Source organism: Diaphorina citri, unplaced genomic scaffold, assembly GCF_000475195.1.
Source record: "Diaphorina citri unplaced genomic scaffold, Diaci psyllid genome assembly version 1.1 scaffold94, whole genome shotgun sequence".
Lineage (NCBI taxonomy): Eukaryota > Metazoa > Arthropoda > Insecta > Hemiptera > Psyllidae > Diaphorina > Diaphorina citri.
The window spans coordinates 335,553-356,356 of NW_007377531.1; the positions used below are offsets into that span (position 1 = coordinate 335,553).

Sequence of the window (20,804 nt, forward strand, 5' to 3'; positions counted from 1 at the left end):
ATCAACTTTCAGGTTTAGGACATGTTACCTCACCAAGTCACCAGATAACATAACGGGCTTACACTCACGAGCGAAAAATTCGGAACGAAAATAGAGAGTTTTTGCAAACAAAATTAGCGTCCCCGTTAACTGAACTCTTTAATGATATTTGACGAAAACTCCCTTCTGCACATACGCAAACGTTATTTGAAGTAAAAACTAGCTGCTGCGCATGTGCAGAAACGACTTTCGTCAAATAACGTTAAAGGGGTCCGTTAACGGAACGGTAATTTTGTTTGCAAAAACTCGCTAATATTATCAGGTTATTCGAGACAGATGCAGGTGGCTTGAAGACAAACATTTGAGCTCTTGTTGGTTCCCAATAAACGTTTCGAAATCTTTTAGAAACACACAGAAATTTGTTTACAATTTGTTCGAGAGTTTACTTCAATTTTTCTTTTATTCACGACGAAAAGTTCTAAAGAACTTTGTTCTTATTTTATTTGTTCATTGAAAAGTTTCGACTTAAGCTCTTTTGATTTTCTGGTACAGGTGTATTATCACAGGGAATGTTGAATATATTCTTTCATGTTTCGCAGATTTGATCACTTCATATTGCAACTTTCATTTCATTATTGCAACGGTTATTTGTTCTGGTATTGCATTAACTATTGAGTTCTTTGTTGAATCTGAAACAAAAACAGGAAAGAAGGAAAATTAAATACCATACTTCGAAACAAAATAAAACTGTAAAATAAAAAGCAAATATGTAATCCAGAATAAAAAGGAAATGGACAGTCCATTTTGGAAACATCGAACGTTCACTTCTTAACTCCCATCTGTTTTACCTTCTGGTATTGCATTAACTATTGAGTTCTTTGTTGAATCTGAAACAAAAACAGGAAAGAAGGAAAATTAAGTACCATACTTCGAAACAAAATAAAACTGTAAAATAAATAGCAAATATGTAATCCAGAATAAAAAGAAATTTTTTTTAAAGAGGTTTGACAGAGGGAACTGTAACTGCTATGGTCTTATCGTCCCGAAATCGATGAGAGAAGGAAGACAGGATAGGAGAAAGCCAGCCGTTCCGAGAAGAAACATCCCATCAGGATAAAATCCGCCCCGGGCGGGAATCGAACCCGCGGCCTAGCGCGAATAAAAAGGAAATGGACAGTCCATTTTGGAAACATCGAACGTTCACTTCTTAACTCCCATCTGTTTTACATGAATATCCTTGGCCCGGAATCTGTACTTGGAATCGTACGCATATGATTAGCTATTCCAATTATTATTTCTATGAAATTTTTTGAAGTAATTAGATCAAATACCTAGAAATTATTATAACGAATGTCCAAACCTCCCAATCTCTCGTCATTATAAATTTCCAAACAATCTCTGGATTCTCTGGTCTACAGTTCGAGACAGAAAACAGATTCCAACTTCTTCTCCCATCCTATGATCGTGAACACATTGTTCATAAAGTGGGCGTGTACTTGTATGTGGAGTTGCTGTAGTGGAGTGTTTAATATTCCATTTAGTATGCCATTGTCCAAACGTACGTTAGGAGTTCGGTCAGTGGTGTGGTGGTGAGAATTTCAACCAGAGGGGGAGACGAAAGGGGGCCTCTAGACCAGGAGTTCGTAGATTCATATTATTCGTAGCTTGGACCTCTAGCTCAGGAATTCGTAGATTCGTATAAGCTTAACCCATCTTTTAAAGTTGTTCTTGCTACATCTAAGCCTCAGATTGGACTTTTTGTGTACGGAGTTATGCAGCCCAGGAGTTCTTGGATTCATATTATGTATTCGTAGCTTGGACCTCGTAGATTCGTGGAGTTCGTAGATTCGTACAAGCTTAACCCATCTTTTAAAGTTATTCTTGCTACACCTAACTGTCAGAAATACCTCTACCAGAATACCAGAACTCTTATAAGACTGTAGAACTGTGGATTCAAAGAAAATTTTCAGCACAGGATAAACAATTAAGACACTCTCTATTCCAAACCTCATTCGACCAAGTTGTCCCTGGCACTCCAAACTTTCTATATTTCTCAGCAGAAATTTCCAAGTACCACAATGTCTGCACTTTTATCTCTCAAAGTTCTCGTCCAAACGATTGAGCTCTAATTGTCGCGTACTACCTTCCTCATTCCTCAATACTACCATCACCACCACCACCACCACCTACAACTCGGCCCTGGCATGTCGAGTCAGTCTTAACCAGACATTAGGGAAGCCCTGTATATTGTGATTTTTTTTTATGATTCCGATTTTATTTACATATGTATATCGAAAAGATCATGATTATGATATTAAATCGAAATTATTCTGATTTCAAATCGAAATGATTGTAACATTAGGGACACCCCGTATATTGTGATTTTTTTTTCTTTTTTTATCGAAATGATTGTGATAAGGTGTGGTGCGCGGATCTACAATAGAGATCATACAGGGTGTATACTAAAGTATAATATGGTCGAATTTGTAAATTTGATGGTCACATAATAAATTTAATGGGGGAGAAAGAAACAAAGAGGGAAGACGAAGGAGAGAGGGTAGTTGGAACTGAGAAATGTTTTGGGTTCCTCCTGAGTTCGGTCAGTGGTGTGGTGAGAATATCAACCAGAGGGGGAGACGAAAGGGAGCCTCTAGACCAGGAGTTCGTAGATTCATATTATTCGTAGCTTGGACCTCTAGCTCAGGAGTTCGTAGATTCGTACAAGCTTAACCCATCTTTTAAAGTTGTTCTTGCTACACCTAAGCCTCAGATTGGGCTTTTTGTGTACGGAGTTATGCAGCTTGGGAGTTCTTAAAAATTTTGAAGAGGCGGACCATTAATAACAGACCCAATTTTTTGCGAACCACTTGACTGTCAGTTCCCATTTTTTTTTTTTTTTTTTTTAATTCTTCCAATACCTCTACGGGTTCCTCCATGGCATATAGGAAGGATACCGAGAGACGGTGAGAGGGAGGGACACAATTTTTCAAGGCAATTTTCAACCTGTAAAGAGATAGCGTTCTTGGAACGGCTGGGTTTCTTCTATTCTGTCCTTCTTCCTGCTTTATTATTTAATTTCGGAACAATATTAAGACCTCCGTTGTTACTGTTTATATATAAAAAAAAACGTAGTGTTGCTGTGTTGCACACACTCATTGTATTTCTACTGCTTCATAGAGGGCAGTGAATTAATGGGCGGATAAGTTTCGACTTTTGAATCACCCTGTGCAATTTTTCAAGGCAATTTTCATCCTGTAAAGAGATAGCATAGCGTTCTTGGAACGGCTGGGTTTCTTCTATCCTGTCCTTCTTCCTGCTTTATTTAATTTCGGAACAATATTAAGAGACATCCATTGTTACTGTTTATATATAAAAAAACTTACTTAGTGTTGCACACACTCATTGTATTTCTACTGCTTCATAGAGGGCAGTGAATTAATGGGCGGATAAGTTTCGACTTTTGAATCACCCTGTATACGTGAGATATTCCTCTAGTTCATTGCTATTCTTATCTCACGATCAGTGGCGTTGTTTTTAAGTGGCCCCTGGGGAAGGGAAAGTAATAGGGGCCTACATTCGAGACCTTTCCTCAACCACTACTTTTGAGTTCTGAGTTGTGTTGTAATGGGACAGAAAAATAAAGGAAAGAGACCCGACCCACTTCAGGACTCCAGAGATCCACTACTAGTCAGTGACGTGGTGTTTAGTGGGCCCTGGGAAAAAGAGAGTAAAGGGGCCCACTCCAGATCATGTCCTGAAATGTTGCTTTTGTAAATGGACCATGCCTGTTTCCTACTCTTGCAGAAAAGGCCTGATTTCCCGAGGATCTAAAGAAAGTGGTCTTGAGGAACCACTTTTCTGAACCACCCGGTTTATCCGAAAACCATCTAGTTCATTGCTATTCTTATCTCACGATCAGTGGCGTTGTTTTTAAGTGGCCCCTGGGGAAGGGAAAGTAATAGGGGCCTACATTCGAGACCTTTCCTCAACCACTACTTTTGAGTTCTAAGTTGTGTTGTAATGGGACAGAAAAATAAAGGAAAGAGACCGACCCACTTCAGGACTCCAGAGATCCACTACTAGTCAGTGACGTGGTGTTTAGTGGGCCCTGGGGAAAAGAGAGTAAAGGGGCCCATTCCAGATCATGTCCTGAAATGTTGCTTTTGCAAATGGACCATGCCTGTTTCCTACTCCTGCAGAAAAGGCGAAATATTGAGGTAGCGAAAAAAATAATGGAGAAATTAATTTGGGTGTAAAATGTCATGTTTGAAAATTAATTCAAGTTGGAATTAATTTAAATGTGTAATGTCATGTTTGTTGAAATGTAAGTTATTTTTATAGGGATATAGCCGATATTGTGTCATGTTTAAAGAGTAATGGAGAATAACGAGAAATTAATTTCATGTTTACATCATGGCCTGGAATCTAGATGCTTAAGCAGCGTATAAATATGTCGAAAACCATTTCTCTTATCAGAAACCGGTTCAAAATTAGCAATAAAATATCAATAATTATTATTACCGTCATTCATTTTATTGATTACTTTTTTCAAACCTCCAATAACTCCATTCAATCGTGGAATTTGATTGAACCAACTCGTATTTTATCTTGAGGTATTGCCAATTACCAATCTACAAACTTATTTGAATCTACATACCTACGTCGAATATTGAACAAATAGAAAACATCAATTTGGCGGATCTTGCTCGAACTTTTTATCAGTGAAATACTACCAAAAACATCACCCATCTCAGAGTTTTTAATATAAACCTTGTATTGCTTTTTTTTTAGAAACTGTGAATGATTGATTAACCATGATAATACAGTAAGGGAAGTGGGGTGGAGATGACATTTTTTCTCTCTTCTTTTATTAAAATTCATTAGTAACAAGAACAACGAAAATAATAATAATAATAATCTTCCATTACTTACGTCCTCTTTCAATCATCATTAATTCCGCATTATGTCATACTTAACCTACCTTAGATTATTCTCTTTCTACGGTAGAACTTCGATCAGTAGGTGCATTAGAATCTCGATATAACCAAGGTTGTTTATTAGGGAAAAAACGTACAAACAAAAGACATTTTGTGGGTTTCACCAACCTTCTTTTTTTATAGAATCTCGATATAACCAAGGTTGTTTATTAGGGAAAAAACGTACAAACAAAAGAAAATTTGTGGGTTTCACCAACCTTCTTTTTTTTTTTTTTTGCCAATAACAGCCTGTTAGCTTAACAGCCCTGTTAAGCCTATACAAATCAAATGGAACATAACAGGCTGTTAGCTCAACAGGCCTTCTAGGGACAGAAAAAATATTGGTGAAACCCACCCATTGTCTGAAAACTTTTGGACGACAGTTACCTTGGGTTAATAGAAAAACTACTATGGCTTTAATTAGTAATTTTTAATAATTGGAAATTGAATGATAAACTCACCTGAATCCGGCTATGAACATCTCCGCTCAGACTGTTCCTCTTCGGCCGTTTCTCCAGGATCAGCTCCGTCGGGCATTTCTCAAACAGTAGGACGCGCTCCGCCACTGACCCGCGCGTCAGGAACGGTCGTATCGGACTGGACAGGAGAGATGAGGACGTTCCCGCAGCGTTTAGCGCGGTGCGCGACCCTAACGATGAATCCGAAGCGCGACGTGACGCGGTATCCATGGTACGTGACGTACGCGTAACAGAAGATACGGAGTTAGAACGCGCATTCGTGTCTAAACGATTGATCGGAATATTGTTAACGTTGGATGCGGTTGGCGTGCCTGAGGGATCTACCCTGGGTCCTCCCATCCTGTTAGATTTCCCTATCAAGGCTTGCGGTCCAGAACCGGACGCGCTACCCTCGCTGTTATTCTCAATAACAATCCCTGTCTTCAATGCGTTAATGAGACGCTCCTCTTCCCTCGTCACTTCATCCAGATATTCCATGGACGTTTTGAACTCTTTGTTCTGAGATAGTTTGTTAAGTTCTCAATAACAATCCCTGTCTTCAACGCGTTAATGAGACGCTCCTCTTCCCTCGTCACTTCATCCAGATATTCCATGGACGTTTTGAACTCTTTGTTCTGAGATAGTTTGTTAATTTGTAATATACAGGGTGGTACAAAAATTCTCATTGGAAAAGTGCCAAATCTGTAGATTTTATTTAAGTATTTGAGCAGCCCTGAATCTGTGTTGTTGTGCTTTTAATTTTAAAGGCCACACTTTGAGTAGGTATTAACTGATATTATTTGCTCTTCTGGGGATTTTTTTCCTAGAAAGTTGCTAAACAAGGAGAGCTTCTTGAAATCCTTTTAAGGTGTGTTTCCATGAGACTTTAAAGGAAAGATTTTTACACTGGGAGTTCTTCCACCGAGCCTATGGATGACCTTCAAGCTAAGCCCAAGGACTCACTTTGTTCGTTCAGTTGATGAACACCCTGTATATTTCGTCTCCCCATAGTCTGGTCACAAAAGTGACTGATGCCAACTACATAATATATGTCACAGGCATAGCGTGAATATTCAGTTCCGCTTGACACGTTGATAAAGATGTTTTTTGAAACAACAAAACAGGGAGGGGGAGAACCATGAGTACCACACTCGTACCTCGATGAATATGAATAAAAATACGGTTTTACTTGAAAACTTGAAACTTCAATTGCCTCCAAACACTCCGAACCGATAAAGTTCGAGCCCGACCTGAATGGTATGGTAAGGCTATTAATATAAAATCACGCACTGACCCAGTCCATTATCAACTTTCAAAAGGAGAGGGGAGGAAGGGGGAAGGGGAGGGAGAGAAAGGGCTTCTTCTTTAGAATTTTTTTTCTCTTAGATGAGTAATTAATAATTATGCAGCACGAAGAAGGAAAAAAGGGTCTCTTCACTAAAGGATAGTCAAATTCTCTTGCTCAAATGCGAATATGTGAAAGACAAATTTCCATGGCTTGGCAGGGATTGAATCCGCGCCCTCCTGATTACCAGGCGGGCAACCCCAGAAAATAGAGAGTTTTTGCAAACAAAATTAGCGTCCCGTTAACTGAACTCTTTAATGATATTTGACGAAAACTCGCTTCTGCACGTACGCAAACGTTATTTGAAGTAAAAACTCGCTGCTGCGCATGTGCAGAAACGACTTTTCGTCAAATAACGTAAAAGAGGTCCGTTAATGGAACGGTAATTTTGTTTGCAAAAACTCGCTAATATTATCAGGAATATAAGGTAATTTGAGACAGATGCAGGTGGCTTGAAGACAAACATTTCAGCTCTTGTTGGTTCCCAATAAGTAAACGTTTCGAAATCTTTTAGAAACACACAGAAACGGCGAGCGCGAACGACCTACTGTCCGTGAAAGAATGGAAATTGTTAAAGCGCGGGGTGCTGCATTGGGAATGCCAGATTTCTTCTCGAACTTCTGCAGCGCATACTGGATGGTGGATGTGAATGGTTTTGGTGAGTAGATCTTCTGTTGCCGTGCCAGCCTCGCCTTGTCTTCGCTGACAAACTTGCTGACCAACTGTTCCAGGTTATTATTAGGCGTCGTGGATAGAAGCTCCATGACAGGCTGTGTCGGTGATTGTGACACACTCGTGTTTGTACTTTTCACACCAGGGCCGGACGGTTTCTCACCAAGGTTCACTTTTCCACCACCAGGCGGCGTCTCCACATCAACTTTGTTCAAGTTGCTGTGACAGTGGTTCAGGATTTCTGTTGGTGCCAGTCCGCGAGACTTCCAGGTTTGATAGATAGCTTCGGCATGGTCGGATATTTGTTTGGCGATGGCCGCAATATCTTCTTCATTGTTACTCGAGGACGACGTGTTGTATTGTTGATTGGCAGTCGTTGTCATGACAACCATTCAAATTTATTTGGGAGGAAACAGTTTTTTTGTTCTGAGATAGTTTGTTAACGCTAGGGTTAGTTCGCTGGGAGGCGCTGTTTGGTGAGGAATTAATTGACACGTTACGTCGGGAGGGTGCATTGCTATTGGAGTATAGGGACGCATCCAGAACAGGTTTGGGTGAAATGATGGCAGGCTTGGTATTGACTTTGGTGCCACTGCCCTCGTGGACAATGGTTATGGGGATTTCTTTTGACTGAGACGGTTTCAATTTGTTATCAGATGAAGCGTTACTTAGGTTATTGGGTAATGTGTAATATTTATTAGTTGAGGTAGGGGACGAAGAGATTGTACTTTGAGTATTACTGGTGGAGAGGATAGCTGGAGAAGAATTATCTACACAGTCTGACGCTGAGTTCATCAGGTGCTGTTGATGTTTCAGCGGCCATGTTGAGTTGCCAAAGTTGTACTCATTCGGATACTCTGGTTCTATATCCGAGGAGTTATGGTTAGGACTAGTGGAGTTTTGTTGGGATTTTAGTGGACTAGATATGAAATTAGAGGGTGCTGCATTGGGAATGCCAGATTTCTTCTCGAACTTCTGCAGCGCATACTGGATGGTGGATGTGAATGGTTTTGGTGAGTAGATCTTCTGTTGCCGTGCCAGCCTCGCCTTGTCTTCGCTGACAAACTTGCTGACCAACTGTTCCAGGTTATTATTAGGCGTCGTGGATAGAAGCTCCATGACAGGCTGTGTCGGTGATTGTGACACACTCGTGTTTGTACAGTCGTGGATAGAAGCTCCATGACGGGCTGTGTCGGTGATTGTGACACACTCGTGTTTGTACTTTTCACACCAGGGCCGGACGGTTTCTCACCAAGGTTCACTTTTCCACCACTATTGGGGATCTGTTAGTTAAGTTCAGACTTAACTTGGTGGCTTTATTATGTGACATCAAAGCTATGTACCGATGTATTTGGTTACATGAGTTTAAACTCTTCCAGCAATCAATGATATCCAAACTTTTGGACCTGACACCTGGGATACACTGTATAGAAAAATTTATGTAGAACAAAATATGAGTATGTGCCTATTGATACATAAACATAATATGTACTGATATACATAAATATAATATGTACCTACTGATACATAAACATGTCCAGCGGTGATTTCAACATGGCCGTTCGGATAAGGCAAAGATTGAAGTATGTGTGTGTATTGAAGTCAGATGAGCGAAAGATTGAAGTAAAATGAGCCAAAGATTGAAGTAGGTATGTACGTTGAAGTGAAACGAGCCAAAGATCAGATGTTGAAGTATGCGAGCTCTTAATACAATTGACAAATTTATGTAGAACAAAATATGAGTATGTGCCTATTGATACATGAACGCAATATGTACTGATATACATAAATATAATATGTACCTACTGATACCTACATAAACATGTCCAGCGGTGATTTCAACATGGCCGTTCGGATAACATAAACGTTTATGATGAAATATTGCAACTTCCGTGTATCGTTAAAACGGGAGGAACGCTAATTTTCTTAATGTTGACCCAAACCATAACAATAACAAGGTTTCCTCCTCCTTCTCTTTCTCCTCAACCTTCTCCTCCTTGTTCTCATCTTTCTCCTCAACGTTTCTTCAAAATGAATGAATTGGACTGAAGTGTCCCTTCTAATGTTTATTTAAAAAAGAAAATGAAATAAATGATCACCTCATAATAATCATAAATCCTTGAAGTTAGTTACCTTACGCTGAATTGACGATAACAAGGTTTCCTCCTCCTTCTCTTTCTCCTCAACCTTCTCCTCCTTGTTCTCATCTTTCTCCTCAACCTTCTCCTCCTTGTTCTCATCTTTCTCCTCTTTCCTTCTCCTCCTTTCCTATATCGTCTCCATATTCACCTCTCCCTTCACTTCCTCCTCCTCCTATTCCTTTCTTATATCGTCTCCATATTTACCTCCTTTACATTTATCCTCCTTCTCCTCTTCCTTCTCCACCTCCTCTAAATCTTAATCAATCAGCCTGGGTGATAAATAAACTGCTAGGTGAATGTGTCATTTGTGCCTTGACCACTTACTCCACTTAGAAAAATAAAGCTTTAATGTTTGTCCCAAAAGTAACACAATGCCAGCCTAGTTAGCTTAGTTGGTAGCGCGTCTGCCTTGTAAGCGCTAGTAGATTTTGTTTGAAGAAATTAAACGGATGGGTATTTCACAGAAGACGGAACCGAGATTGTGAGCGAACGAAAAGAAAACTCAAACACACGGAAATTACGGAAACTAAAAATAAACTGAAAGATAAAGCCCTATGCCCTAATGAAATTGTATGATTTAAATATAATTTATTTGAAAGGGGCTCTAAAGTCTAAAGAGAGCAAGATAGACGAAATTCGAAAAACACTTCCTTCCTTTTCCTCGGATCGAGCACAGGGGAGCGTGTTGAGGACGAGATTTTTCGAGAAAAATCCCATGACAACAGTAGGGGGATGGGATTTTACTTTTCATAAAACGTCCCTTTCCCACCATAAATTCTTTGTTTATTTTTGACTTGTAATTTTTATAATTTTTTTTTCTGTTTCTCAAGACCTCACACACAACTTTTGAAGAATTTGAAGTAAAATTTCGTTTTTCGTAGGTACTTACTTACCTAATAATTAGTTTTCTCAACCTCTTTTTATTCTTGCGCTAATTTAAGTCACAAGTGAGTGTTTCTGTTACCTACTATAAAGTACCTACTCTTTTTTGTCTACTGTCATCAAGTCAATGTCTCTACAGGGTGTCCCGCGAACGACTGTACAACGCTTGAGGGTTGATGCAGGACCTAAAGGGCTACCAGAAAAAGCTATCTGGACAGGAAATCTTTTTCAAGAAAGGACAACCTCAAAAGACACTCCAATTCTTGTCAAAGTGTATCCTTGAAGAAAAACAAAAACGTCATAACTCTTCTTCAATGAACATCAAACATCAAACAGCTAATTGAACAAAGTGAGCTTTACGATTTTCCATTTTGTTTGATGTTTGTTTGTTCGTTTGTCTGTCTCCGCCACGATATTGGGTTGTTATCTCCTTCATTGAACATCGAGTAACATGAAAATCTCCAATATAGAAGAGTCGATTGAAGGAAAGAAGCGAAATACAAGTTTTAATTCAATGATTTTACATTGAGACACCACTTGCTTCGGTGGTGCTGAAGACTCGCCTTCTAAACAGGAGGTCGTGAGTTCAATCCCGGCCGGGGCATGTATGGAATTTTATCCTTGACATTGTTTGAGATTTCGACTATGGACACAGCTGGGTAAATGGATTCTACTCGTAGTTTTTCCTATTCGAGCAGTATAAATAAGCGTAGTTTTTCCTATTCGAGCAGTATAAATAAGCGCCATTATTATTTGAGGAGTTCTGCGAAAAAAATAAGGACTATTTCCTCTACCGTTTTACATTACGACTCTTTCTACAAATTTCCTCTTGAGCCAGCAAGAGGTCAGGGCATTTTCAATGCGAAAACCGTAAGGCCATTCTTTCTTAGAGCCCCTCGTTTGCATTCTTTCTCTGAGTTATCTCATTTTTCCATCTTATTTGACGGGGGTCGATATATAATGATGTAAAGTCAAAGGTGAATTGGAACGTCAATACTCCCTGAGGAATATTTGGAGGAAAAAATATGACGACAAATTGGAATGAAAACAGATGAGATAGAGAGAGAGATGATGGGAGAGGGAAAGAGAAATATAGAAGAGAGAAGGGGAGGGTGATAAAGAAGGAGGGGGACAAAGAGGGGGGGGAGAAAGAAGAGCAAAATATAGGCAGCGAGACCGACTAGTCTGAGAGAGAAATGAAGGAGACTGATCTCAGAGAGACAGAGAGAGGGAGGGAGGGAGGGAGGGATAGTGTGCAAGTCACCCATCCATTTATTGGCCTTCCTTGGCGTAGCTTAACATAGGTAACGCTAAAACCGGTCTTAAATGATCGGCTGAAGTGTTATCTAAAACTTTCTCGCTTTGAGTTTATAGGTCGTCGCGACAAATTTCGAGATCAGAGCTCATTTGTGTGAGAAAATGTGAAAAAAATCCCCCAAAAACCAGTTTTTTTGGCTTTATGGTTTTCTGGACAAAATTTGCACCACCATTTTCGTGTTCCTGGTAAAAAGACCTTTAATTTGATATATAGGTCGACTAGGTTTGGATAAGTCCTTCTATGGGAACAGACCGACAGACCGACAGACCGACAGACAGACAGACAGACAGACGACACCGAGGCGAATACAATAGTCCGTCCCTTATACCTTTTTATTACTATTGTAATAATAAAGGAAGGACGGACTAAAAACAAACACACACACATATATACGTGTATAATGTAGGTACCTATGTACATCTGATAAAATCAAATTTCCAAAATAAATTTTGCACTAAAAAAATATGTCAAAAATGTTAGCACATATGTAAATCTGAAATGTGAAAACAAGCCTATAACCTAATAACATGTGCCGTATGGGAAACATCAAACATAAATAGGTACAAGACAGGGTAGGTCAAAAGCTTGGGGAACTCGTGTGAACCGTGGGTTTAAATTTCCAAAGATTTAAGTACACTCTGTCGATAAATGTTCCAGGAATACCCTATCTCCATAACCTCTTTCCCGTGTATAGACGGGGTCGGCGTTTTTCGTCAGCCCTCAATCAGCCCTAAGTTGATCGCTTTTGGGCTGACATTTGGTTTTGGCTACAGAATTTTACGAGGGGATGCCCTTCGCACTCAACCTTTGCTATTTCTTTAGCAAAGGGAACGGAAAGTTTATAAGCAAGAGCATCTAATCTAATCTTACGATCAAAATTGTAGAGTGTGTAGTGTGTATCACTGTACCAGGCTTAATAGAAGACAATACATATACCATATACCATACCTACATACATACTTCTAAATCTCAATCACAACACATTTTATTTTCATAGCAAAGTATTCGTACAAGTCGGGGGGGAGAAGAAGGGAGGGGGAGAGAGAAGAGACAGAAAGGGGGTAGAGGAACGAAGAAGAAGGGAAAAGAAAGAGAAGAATAGAGAGAGGGGGAAGATGGAACAAAGAAAGGATATGATAGGGTAAGACAGCCGTTCGGAGAACAAACCTTCACTGTTTATGTGTTTAAGATAAAGTTCTAACCGTGCGGGAAGGTCAAATCCGCGACTTAGCGCGCGCTGCCCTTTATTTCCAAGGAAAGAGCCATAACGAATTCGGTAAGTCGGTGGTACAATTTAGCTTAACGAGCAAGTTTCTCTTGAATTGTAACATATATATCGAATATTGACGCACTTTTTTCCCAAAGTTTCTCTAGAAATTTTCATTGACCCAGCCTGCAGCGAAGCGAAATTCAGAGAATTTCGTCGAAAAAGAATGCTGTTATTGTAGCGGCTTTAGCTTTATCCGATGCTAAACGTGTGATGTTATTTATTTTGGAGGAAAAAAACTGCTTGGGCAAATGATATGAAAGCTTAATGAAAGCCGCCAATAAACTACTAACTAATGGAAGGAGATAAGTACCCAAATACGCATTGTTCCATATCATTAGTTTTTCCTCCGGGGGGGACGGAAAGTTTATAAGCAAGAGCATCTAATCTAATCTTACGATAAAAATTGTAGAGTGTGTATCACTGTACCAGGCTTAATAGAAGACAATACTTACATATACCATATACCATACCTACATACATACTTCTAAATCTCAATCACAACACATTTTATTTTCATAGCAAAGTATTCGTACAAGTATTATAGGTCGTCGCGACAAATTTCGAGATCAGAGCTCATTTGTGTGAGAAAATGTGAAAAAAATCACCCAAAAACTAGTTTTTTTGGTTTTTTGGCTTTATGGTTTTCTGGACAAAATTTGCACCACCATTTTCGTGTTCCTGGTAAAAAGACCCAATAGAGTTTGGGCCACTTGAAAATTCAAATTCGGAAAGGTCTTTCAACCTGACGACTCTAGGCGCACACATGCAACACAAAACGACATGCACAATATGCTAACACACGTACAGGGTGCCTCCAAAGTGTGTGCATAAAATAGACGTTCTATACCTGTGATTTTTTATAGCCGGATTTGCCAGCGGCCGATTAGATAATAATAATAGTACTTATTTATACTGCTCGGATAGGACTGAAAAGTCCCTTTACTCCTGCAGTATTAGGTTACTACTATTATTATGGTCAAATTCCCAAATTATTTTGAGGATAAAATTCCATACCTTGGCTGGGATTGAACCCACGCCCTCCATAGTACTTATTTATACTGCTCGGATAGGACTGAAAAGTCCCTTTACTCCAGCAGTAGGTTACTACTATTATTATTGTGAAGATAATAATAATAGTACTTATTTATACTGCTCGGATAGGACTGAAAAGTCCCTTTACTCCAGCAGTAGGTTACTACTATTATTATGGTCAAATTCCCAAATTATTTTGAGGATAAAATTCCACACCTTTGCTGGGATTGAACCCACGCCCTCCAGCAGTATTAGGTTACTACTATTATTGTGGTCAAATTCCCAAATAATTTTGAGGATAAAATTCCATACCTTGGCTGGGATTGAACCCACGCCCTCCTGTTTACCAGGCGAGCGTCTTAACCACTACACCACCGAGGCAGATAAGTGCATAGGAATTTATGGGTTCGAACAGATAACGCTTGCTTTTTTCCCGTTGCAAAATTACGAAAATTCACACCATACCTATGTAGATAGGTATACATCATATGTTCAACTTTAATACGAAATACCCGACAACACCGGGGATTTAGCTCTAACGGTGAGATAGATTGGATTTTTTTTTTTTTTAAAGGGGGATCACCCCCTCATTGGATTTTAGAGGGGGGCCACCCCCTCTAAAATTCTAAACCCATAGAAAGTCTGGGTGAAATTGCATACAAATCTTTTTCAGATCACCCTGAAGGTATTGCGAACATACATTACCTATGTAGGAGCACATACGAATTGCCAAAGTCGACGTCAACGTAAAAAAAAAATCGCAAAACTTTACCTCCTGTCTATTCCTACTCTCCTATTAATGTACCTTACGCCTAATACTTTATGTTTTGTGTATTGTACATCATATGTTCAACTTTAATACGAAATACCCGACAACACCGGGGATTTAGCTCTAACGGTGATACATTGGATTTTTTTTTTTAACAGAGTTGATTGATCCCCCTCTAAAATTCTAAACCCATAGAAAGTCTGGGTGAAATTGCATATTACAAATCTTTTTCAGATCACCCTGAAGGTATTGCGAACATACAATACATACATTACCTATGTAGGAGCACATACGAATTGCCCAAGTCGACATCAACGTAAAAAAAAAAAATCGCAAAACTTTACCTCCTGTCTATTCCTACTCTCCTATTAATGTACCTTACGCCTAATACTTTATGTTTTGTGTATTCGTAAGCTGACTCTGAACCTTGCAAATCATTCCAACAGACACTCAATGGAAAGCAAATATGATATGTCTCATGAAGTGTTTATTTCCAACCCATCTACTTTATCAGACAGTGTATTTGCAGTCGAAATCACGCTCATTCCTCTCTCTGCTCTGACGAAAACCATATTAGGTATGAAATTAGAAAAGGTGTAGAGTTACTTACGTTTGAGATCCAAGTTGGAGCATTCTTTATTGACACAAAGCACTATTTTCACACTCGAAAAATTAACGCAGTGTCTCTTTCAAACGAACTACCTTCTGAGATGAATTGTAAATTAGTTTTTAATTGTTTTAAATCAGAGCTTTGTAATTGTAAGCATCAGAGCTTTATTACAATCTACGGCAGAATAAATGCTCTGACAATTGACACTCTCTGAACGTTTTTACCCTTAACCATCATCAACTAAGTTTAAAATTCTCAGGATGAAAAAAAGAGTAAACAAATCCCATTTGGAGCTGAGATGTGAGATCTATCAGTAAGCTGACTCGGAACCTTGCAAATCATTCCAACAGACACTCAATGGAAAGCAAATATGATACGTCTCATGACACTTAGAAGTATTTCCCTCATTCAATAGTTGAGAAGCGTACATACTTGAAGGTGTGTACAAACATCGATCGTCGATCGAAGAGGTATGTTATCGAGGCAGTGTGGACGGTTCAGTCGACATCGATCGTCGATATGTACCTACTAGGCCAAACTATAGTGTAAACGCGCCTTTAGACTATATTAACAGTGTAAACACGGCCTGTTAGATGCATATGGGATCCAGGCAAAATATATCACCTAGGTGTGTGAAGTCACATCTTGGCACACACTTCAAGTCCTCGTCATACCTACTAGGCCAAAACTGAGGTTAATGTATCTTTAGATCCGCAGTGGGGGTCAGGTGAAAGAAAAAATAATTCAATACCTCTAAGTACCTACCGGTCTACTCATCAACTCATCATCAATGAGTTTTTTTTTTCTTTTTTTACATCAATAGATGGGCGGACCCTTCCTTTACTAGCTATTAAAAAATACAATCAAAATTTATTTTATTGCCGAAGTGAAACCTAATAATAAAAATAAAAACTTCGAACTTCAAAGAAGGAGGAGGAGAAGGAAAAGAATATAAAAAGATGCTCATTTGCTGGCAAAATTTGTTAGGACCACAAGTCGATGGGCATTTAGGCATACTACTTTCTTTTTTTTTTCTTCTTCTTTTTTTTACATCAATAGATAGGCGGACCCTTCCTTTACTAGCTATTAAAAAAACAATCAAAATTTATTTTATTGCCGATGTGAAACCTAATAATAAAAATAAAAACTTCGAACTTCAAAGAAGGAGGAGGAGGAGGAGAAGGAAAAGAATATAAAACGATGCTCATTTGCTGGCAAAATTTGTTAGGACCACAAGTCGATGGGCATTTGGGCATACTACGACAGTGGGCATACAATATGTCATACAATATGGGCATACTATGACAGTAAGACACAGACAACAAGACTCGAATCTATTGATGCAACACTTTTTTTTATGTTGCTCATTGCTGGCACAATTTATTGGTACCACAACCCAGCACTCTAATGCTAGACTAAATGACACACCTTGATGCCGAAAAAATTAAAGAAAAACCAAAATTACTATACTACTTTTTCTTTTACACCCTGTATTATCTCGGGAAGGACGTTTGTTAGTTCATCATTTTAGCACCACGAGCGCTTTGTTCTGTTTACAAATCAAGCCCGCGAAATTTAAATTTTGAAATATTGAAATTATCAGAACGGTTGTGTTGTGGGTTGTGGTGTCTTTTTCAGATTTTTTTAGTCCATTCTCCATTCTGGATTCTGGAAGAAACAGGCAGTATTTGTCTATAAAGAAACAGGAAATGTGGTTGACTGGCGTATCATCCCATGGGAAAACCAGGTAATCTAACATCCGGATCAAATCGAGCAATATTAGAAAGATCTGAAACCATCTATTTTCCCCAAACACAAAATGAACACTGCTGATTACATTGTTCATGTTCTTAAGTATTTATTCTATGATTTATTTGTAAAAATAGTTATGCTGTGATTTAGGTAAGACCCTATGGAGGAAGACGACCTCCAGGAGATATTGAGCTTTCTAGACACAGTAGATCAAACCCTTATCAATGAAGTGTCACTGGAAACAGTGCAAAGGGTTAAAAATGAAAATGGCAGTGATTCCCCTGTTACTAAGAAATGTAAATACATAGGCACAAGTAATGGTCATGGTAATCTGTCTACTAAGAAACAGTGCAAAGGGTTAAAAATGAAAATGGCAGTGATTCCCCTGTTACTAAGAAATGTAAATACACAGGCACAAGTAATGGTCATGGTAATCTGTCTACTATTGATGATAGAGACAATGAAGATGTGATCATCGAGTTTTTGAAACTGAAGGAAATCCCCGACCTCTACTCATGGCAACAGAAATGCTTGGAGATGGTTCAGAACAAGAACTGTGTGCTATCAATACCAACAAGTGGTGGTAAAACCTTGGTTGGAGAGATTTTAATTATGAAAGAATTGAAAATCAAACAGAAGAGTGCCATTTAAGTTTTTAAAACTGAAGGAAATCCCCGACCTCTATGCATGGCAACAGAAATGCTTGGAGATGGTTCAGAACAAGAACTGTGTTCTATCAATACCAACAAGTGGTGGTAAAACCTTGGTTGGAGAGATTTTAATTATGAAAGAATTGAAAATCAAACAGAAGAGTGCCATTTATGGGGATTTTAGCGATCAAAAATTGATATCTCAGGATCGGTTTAGATTTTCGCAAAATCCTTTCTTACTGCACACCTAGACCATAATTGTCTATAATTGATGATAGAGACAATGAAGATGTGATCACCGAGTTTTTGAAACTGAAGGAAATCCCCGACCTCTACTCATGGCAACAGAAATGCTTGGAGATGGTTCAGAACAAGAACTGTGTTCTATCAATACCAACAAGTGGTGGTAAAACTTTGGTTGGAGAGATTTTAATTATGAAAGAATTGAAAATCAAACAGAAGAGTGCCATTTTCATATTACCATACATCTCATTAGTTCATGAGAAGTACCAGTCTTTAGCAAAGGCTGCAGAGGAGTTCAAATTCTATCTTGAGGGAGTTTTTGAAACTGAAGGAAATCCCCAACCTCTATTCATGGCAACAGAAATGCTTGGAGATGATTCAGAACAAGAACTGTGTTCTATCAATACCAACAAGTGGTGGTAAAACCTTGGTCGGAGAGATTTTAATTATGAAAGAATTGAAAATCAAACAGAAGAGTGCGATTTTCATATTACCATACATCTCATTAGTTCATGAGAAGTACCAGTCTTTAGCAAAGGCTGCAGAGGAGTTCAAATTCTATCTTGAGGTTTTAGAATAAGCCTATGACAAATCATGAGTAAGAAGCCATAGACTAAACACAGATCCAAGCTGAGAACACAGAGTTTTTTGCTATCAACTTTATGTGGTTTGAATTTGTTGCTGCCCTCTAAACCTCTATTGTCACTAACCTTTGAGTATGTGTTTGATGCTCTATGTGCTATGCCCTCCACTCTGTTTTTAGCCTTAGAGTATAATACATTCAGAAAGCATCGGAGCTTTGTAATTGTAAGCATCAGAGCTTTATTACAATCTACGGCAGATGTTTGTAGGTATTGACACTCTCTGAACGTTTTTACCCTTAACCATCATCAACTAAGCTTAAAATTCTCAGGATGAAAAAAAGAGTAAACAAATCCCATTTGGACCTGAGATGTGAGATCTATCCGTAAGCTGACTCTGAACCTTGCAAATCATTCCAACAGACACTCAATGGAAAGCAAATATGATATGTCTCATGAAGTGTTTATTTCCAACCCATCTACTTTATCAGACAGTGTATTTGCAGTCGAAATCACGCTCATTCCTCTCTCTGCTCTGACGAAAACCATATTAGGTATGAAATTAGAAAAGGTGTAGAGTTACTTACGTTTGAGATCCAAGTTGGAGCATTCTTTATTGACACAAAGCACTATTTTCACACTCGAAAAATTAACGCAGTGTCTCTTTCAAACGAACTACCTTCTGAGATGAATTGTAAATTAGTTTTTAATTGTTTTAAATTACGAGTGGGTAGAAATTGGATGTAAGAAATGAAACTTCACTCGGGCTCGGACTGTGCTAATCAGTTTAGATTTTGTTTGAAAAAAAAAAATTAAACGGATGGTTATTTCACAGAAGACGGAACCGAGATTGTGAGTTGTGAGCGAACGAAAAGAAAACTCAAACACACGGAAATTACGGAAACTAAAAATAAACTGAAAGATAAAGCCCTAATGAAATTGTATGATTTAAATATAATTTATTTGAAAGGGGCTCTAAAGAGAGCAAGATAGAAGATAGACGAAATTCGAAAAACACTTCCTTCCTTTTCCTCACCCTTTTCCGATTTGATTTTGATTTTTTATTTTTTTTTTCCCACGAAGAAGAGTTTTGAGGAAGTACCATAACAGATGATCCAGGCGGTATGAGGGAGTGGACTATCGAACTACCACTTGTAATAAGTGCAGCCTATTTTTATATGTCCATTTTCTCTCATGGAGGCATCTTGTAAATTTTTCGTTAACTCCTCAGGGCTGAGGACAGTTTCGGATCAAATGGCAAGCTCCCGTCCAAAGGCAAGGAGCCCAAAGAGTTTTCAAGCTAAGGGGCCCGATAGGAAAGAATAAAGTAAAACGAGATAGCAAATAAAATGCGGTCTACAAGTCACGCTCCAGAGGTCCAATCGCATTTTTTTTCTAAGAAAGGTCAAAAAATGTTTTTAAAAACAAAACACATCGACAAAAGTGAGGAATTCGTGGAATAGGCCCCAGTTGGTCACGGCTGCACTTTTTAAAGAAAAATCTATAAAATCCACTCTTATCTGTCCTCCAGGATTTTTCAGGTGCAATGAACATTCAAAAAACTTTTACCCATTATTTCAAAATCGGATTAAGATGGAAATCCAGGTAAAGCTTACAGAAATAAGGGAAAGCGAATCGTAGAAACTTTATTTTCATACATACTCCGTTTAGCATGAAAGATAGGTATAGATTTTCTTCTCAGGAAGAAAAAATTAAAAACCAAAATTACTAATTTTTCTTTTACACCCTGTATTATCTCGGGAAGGACGTTTGTTAGTTCATCATTTTAGCACCACGAGCGCTTTGTTCTGTTTACAAATCAAGCCCGCGAAATTTAAATTTTGAAATATTGAAATTATCAGAACGGTTGTGTTGTGCTTGTGGTGTCTTTTTCAGATTTTTTTAGTCCATTCTATTCTCCATTCTGGAAGAAACAGGACAGGCAGTAATTGTCTATAAAGAAACAGGAAATGGGGTTGACTGGCGTATCATCCCATGGGAAAACCAGGTAATCTAACATCCGGATCAAACCGAGCAATATTAGGAAGATCTGAAACCATCTATTTTCCCCAAACACAAAATGAACACTGCTGATTACATTGTTCATGTTCTTAAGTATTTATTCT

The 20,804-nt window shown here is 38.6% G+C and overlaps 2 protein-coding genes across 2 annotated transcripts in view; one reads left to right on the forward strand and one right to left on the reverse strand.

Annotated features, from left to right (window-relative positions):
• LOC108254551 overlaps positions 1–8,584 on the reverse strand; it is a 38,049-nt gene extending 29,465 nt beyond the window's left edge. Inside the window, exons 1-3 of the mRNA XM_017449571.2 lie at positions 7,862–8,584; positions 5,950–6,053; positions 5,417–5,833 (exon numbers count right to left, since the gene is read on the reverse strand). Coding sequence (XP_017305060.2) covers positions 5,417–5,833; positions 5,950–6,053; positions 7,862–8,549 — 1,209 coding nt within the window. The 5' untranslated portion in view covers positions 8,550–8,584. The remainder of the gene's footprint in view (positions 1–5,416; positions 5,834–5,949; positions 6,054–7,861) is intronic.
• Positions 8,585–17,076: 8,492 nt separating this feature from the next.
• On the forward strand, positions 17,077–19,982 carry LOC113473927. The gene is made up of 3 exons (XM_026833446.1): positions 17,077–17,535; positions 18,113–18,516; positions 19,910–19,982. Exons 1-3 carry the CDS (start codon positions 17,365–17,367, stop codon positions 19,980–19,982), a joined length of 648 nt encoding a protein of 215 aa, XP_026689247.1. The 5' UTR covers positions 17,077–17,364.
• The last annotated feature ends 822 nt before the right edge of the window (positions 19,983–20,804 follow it).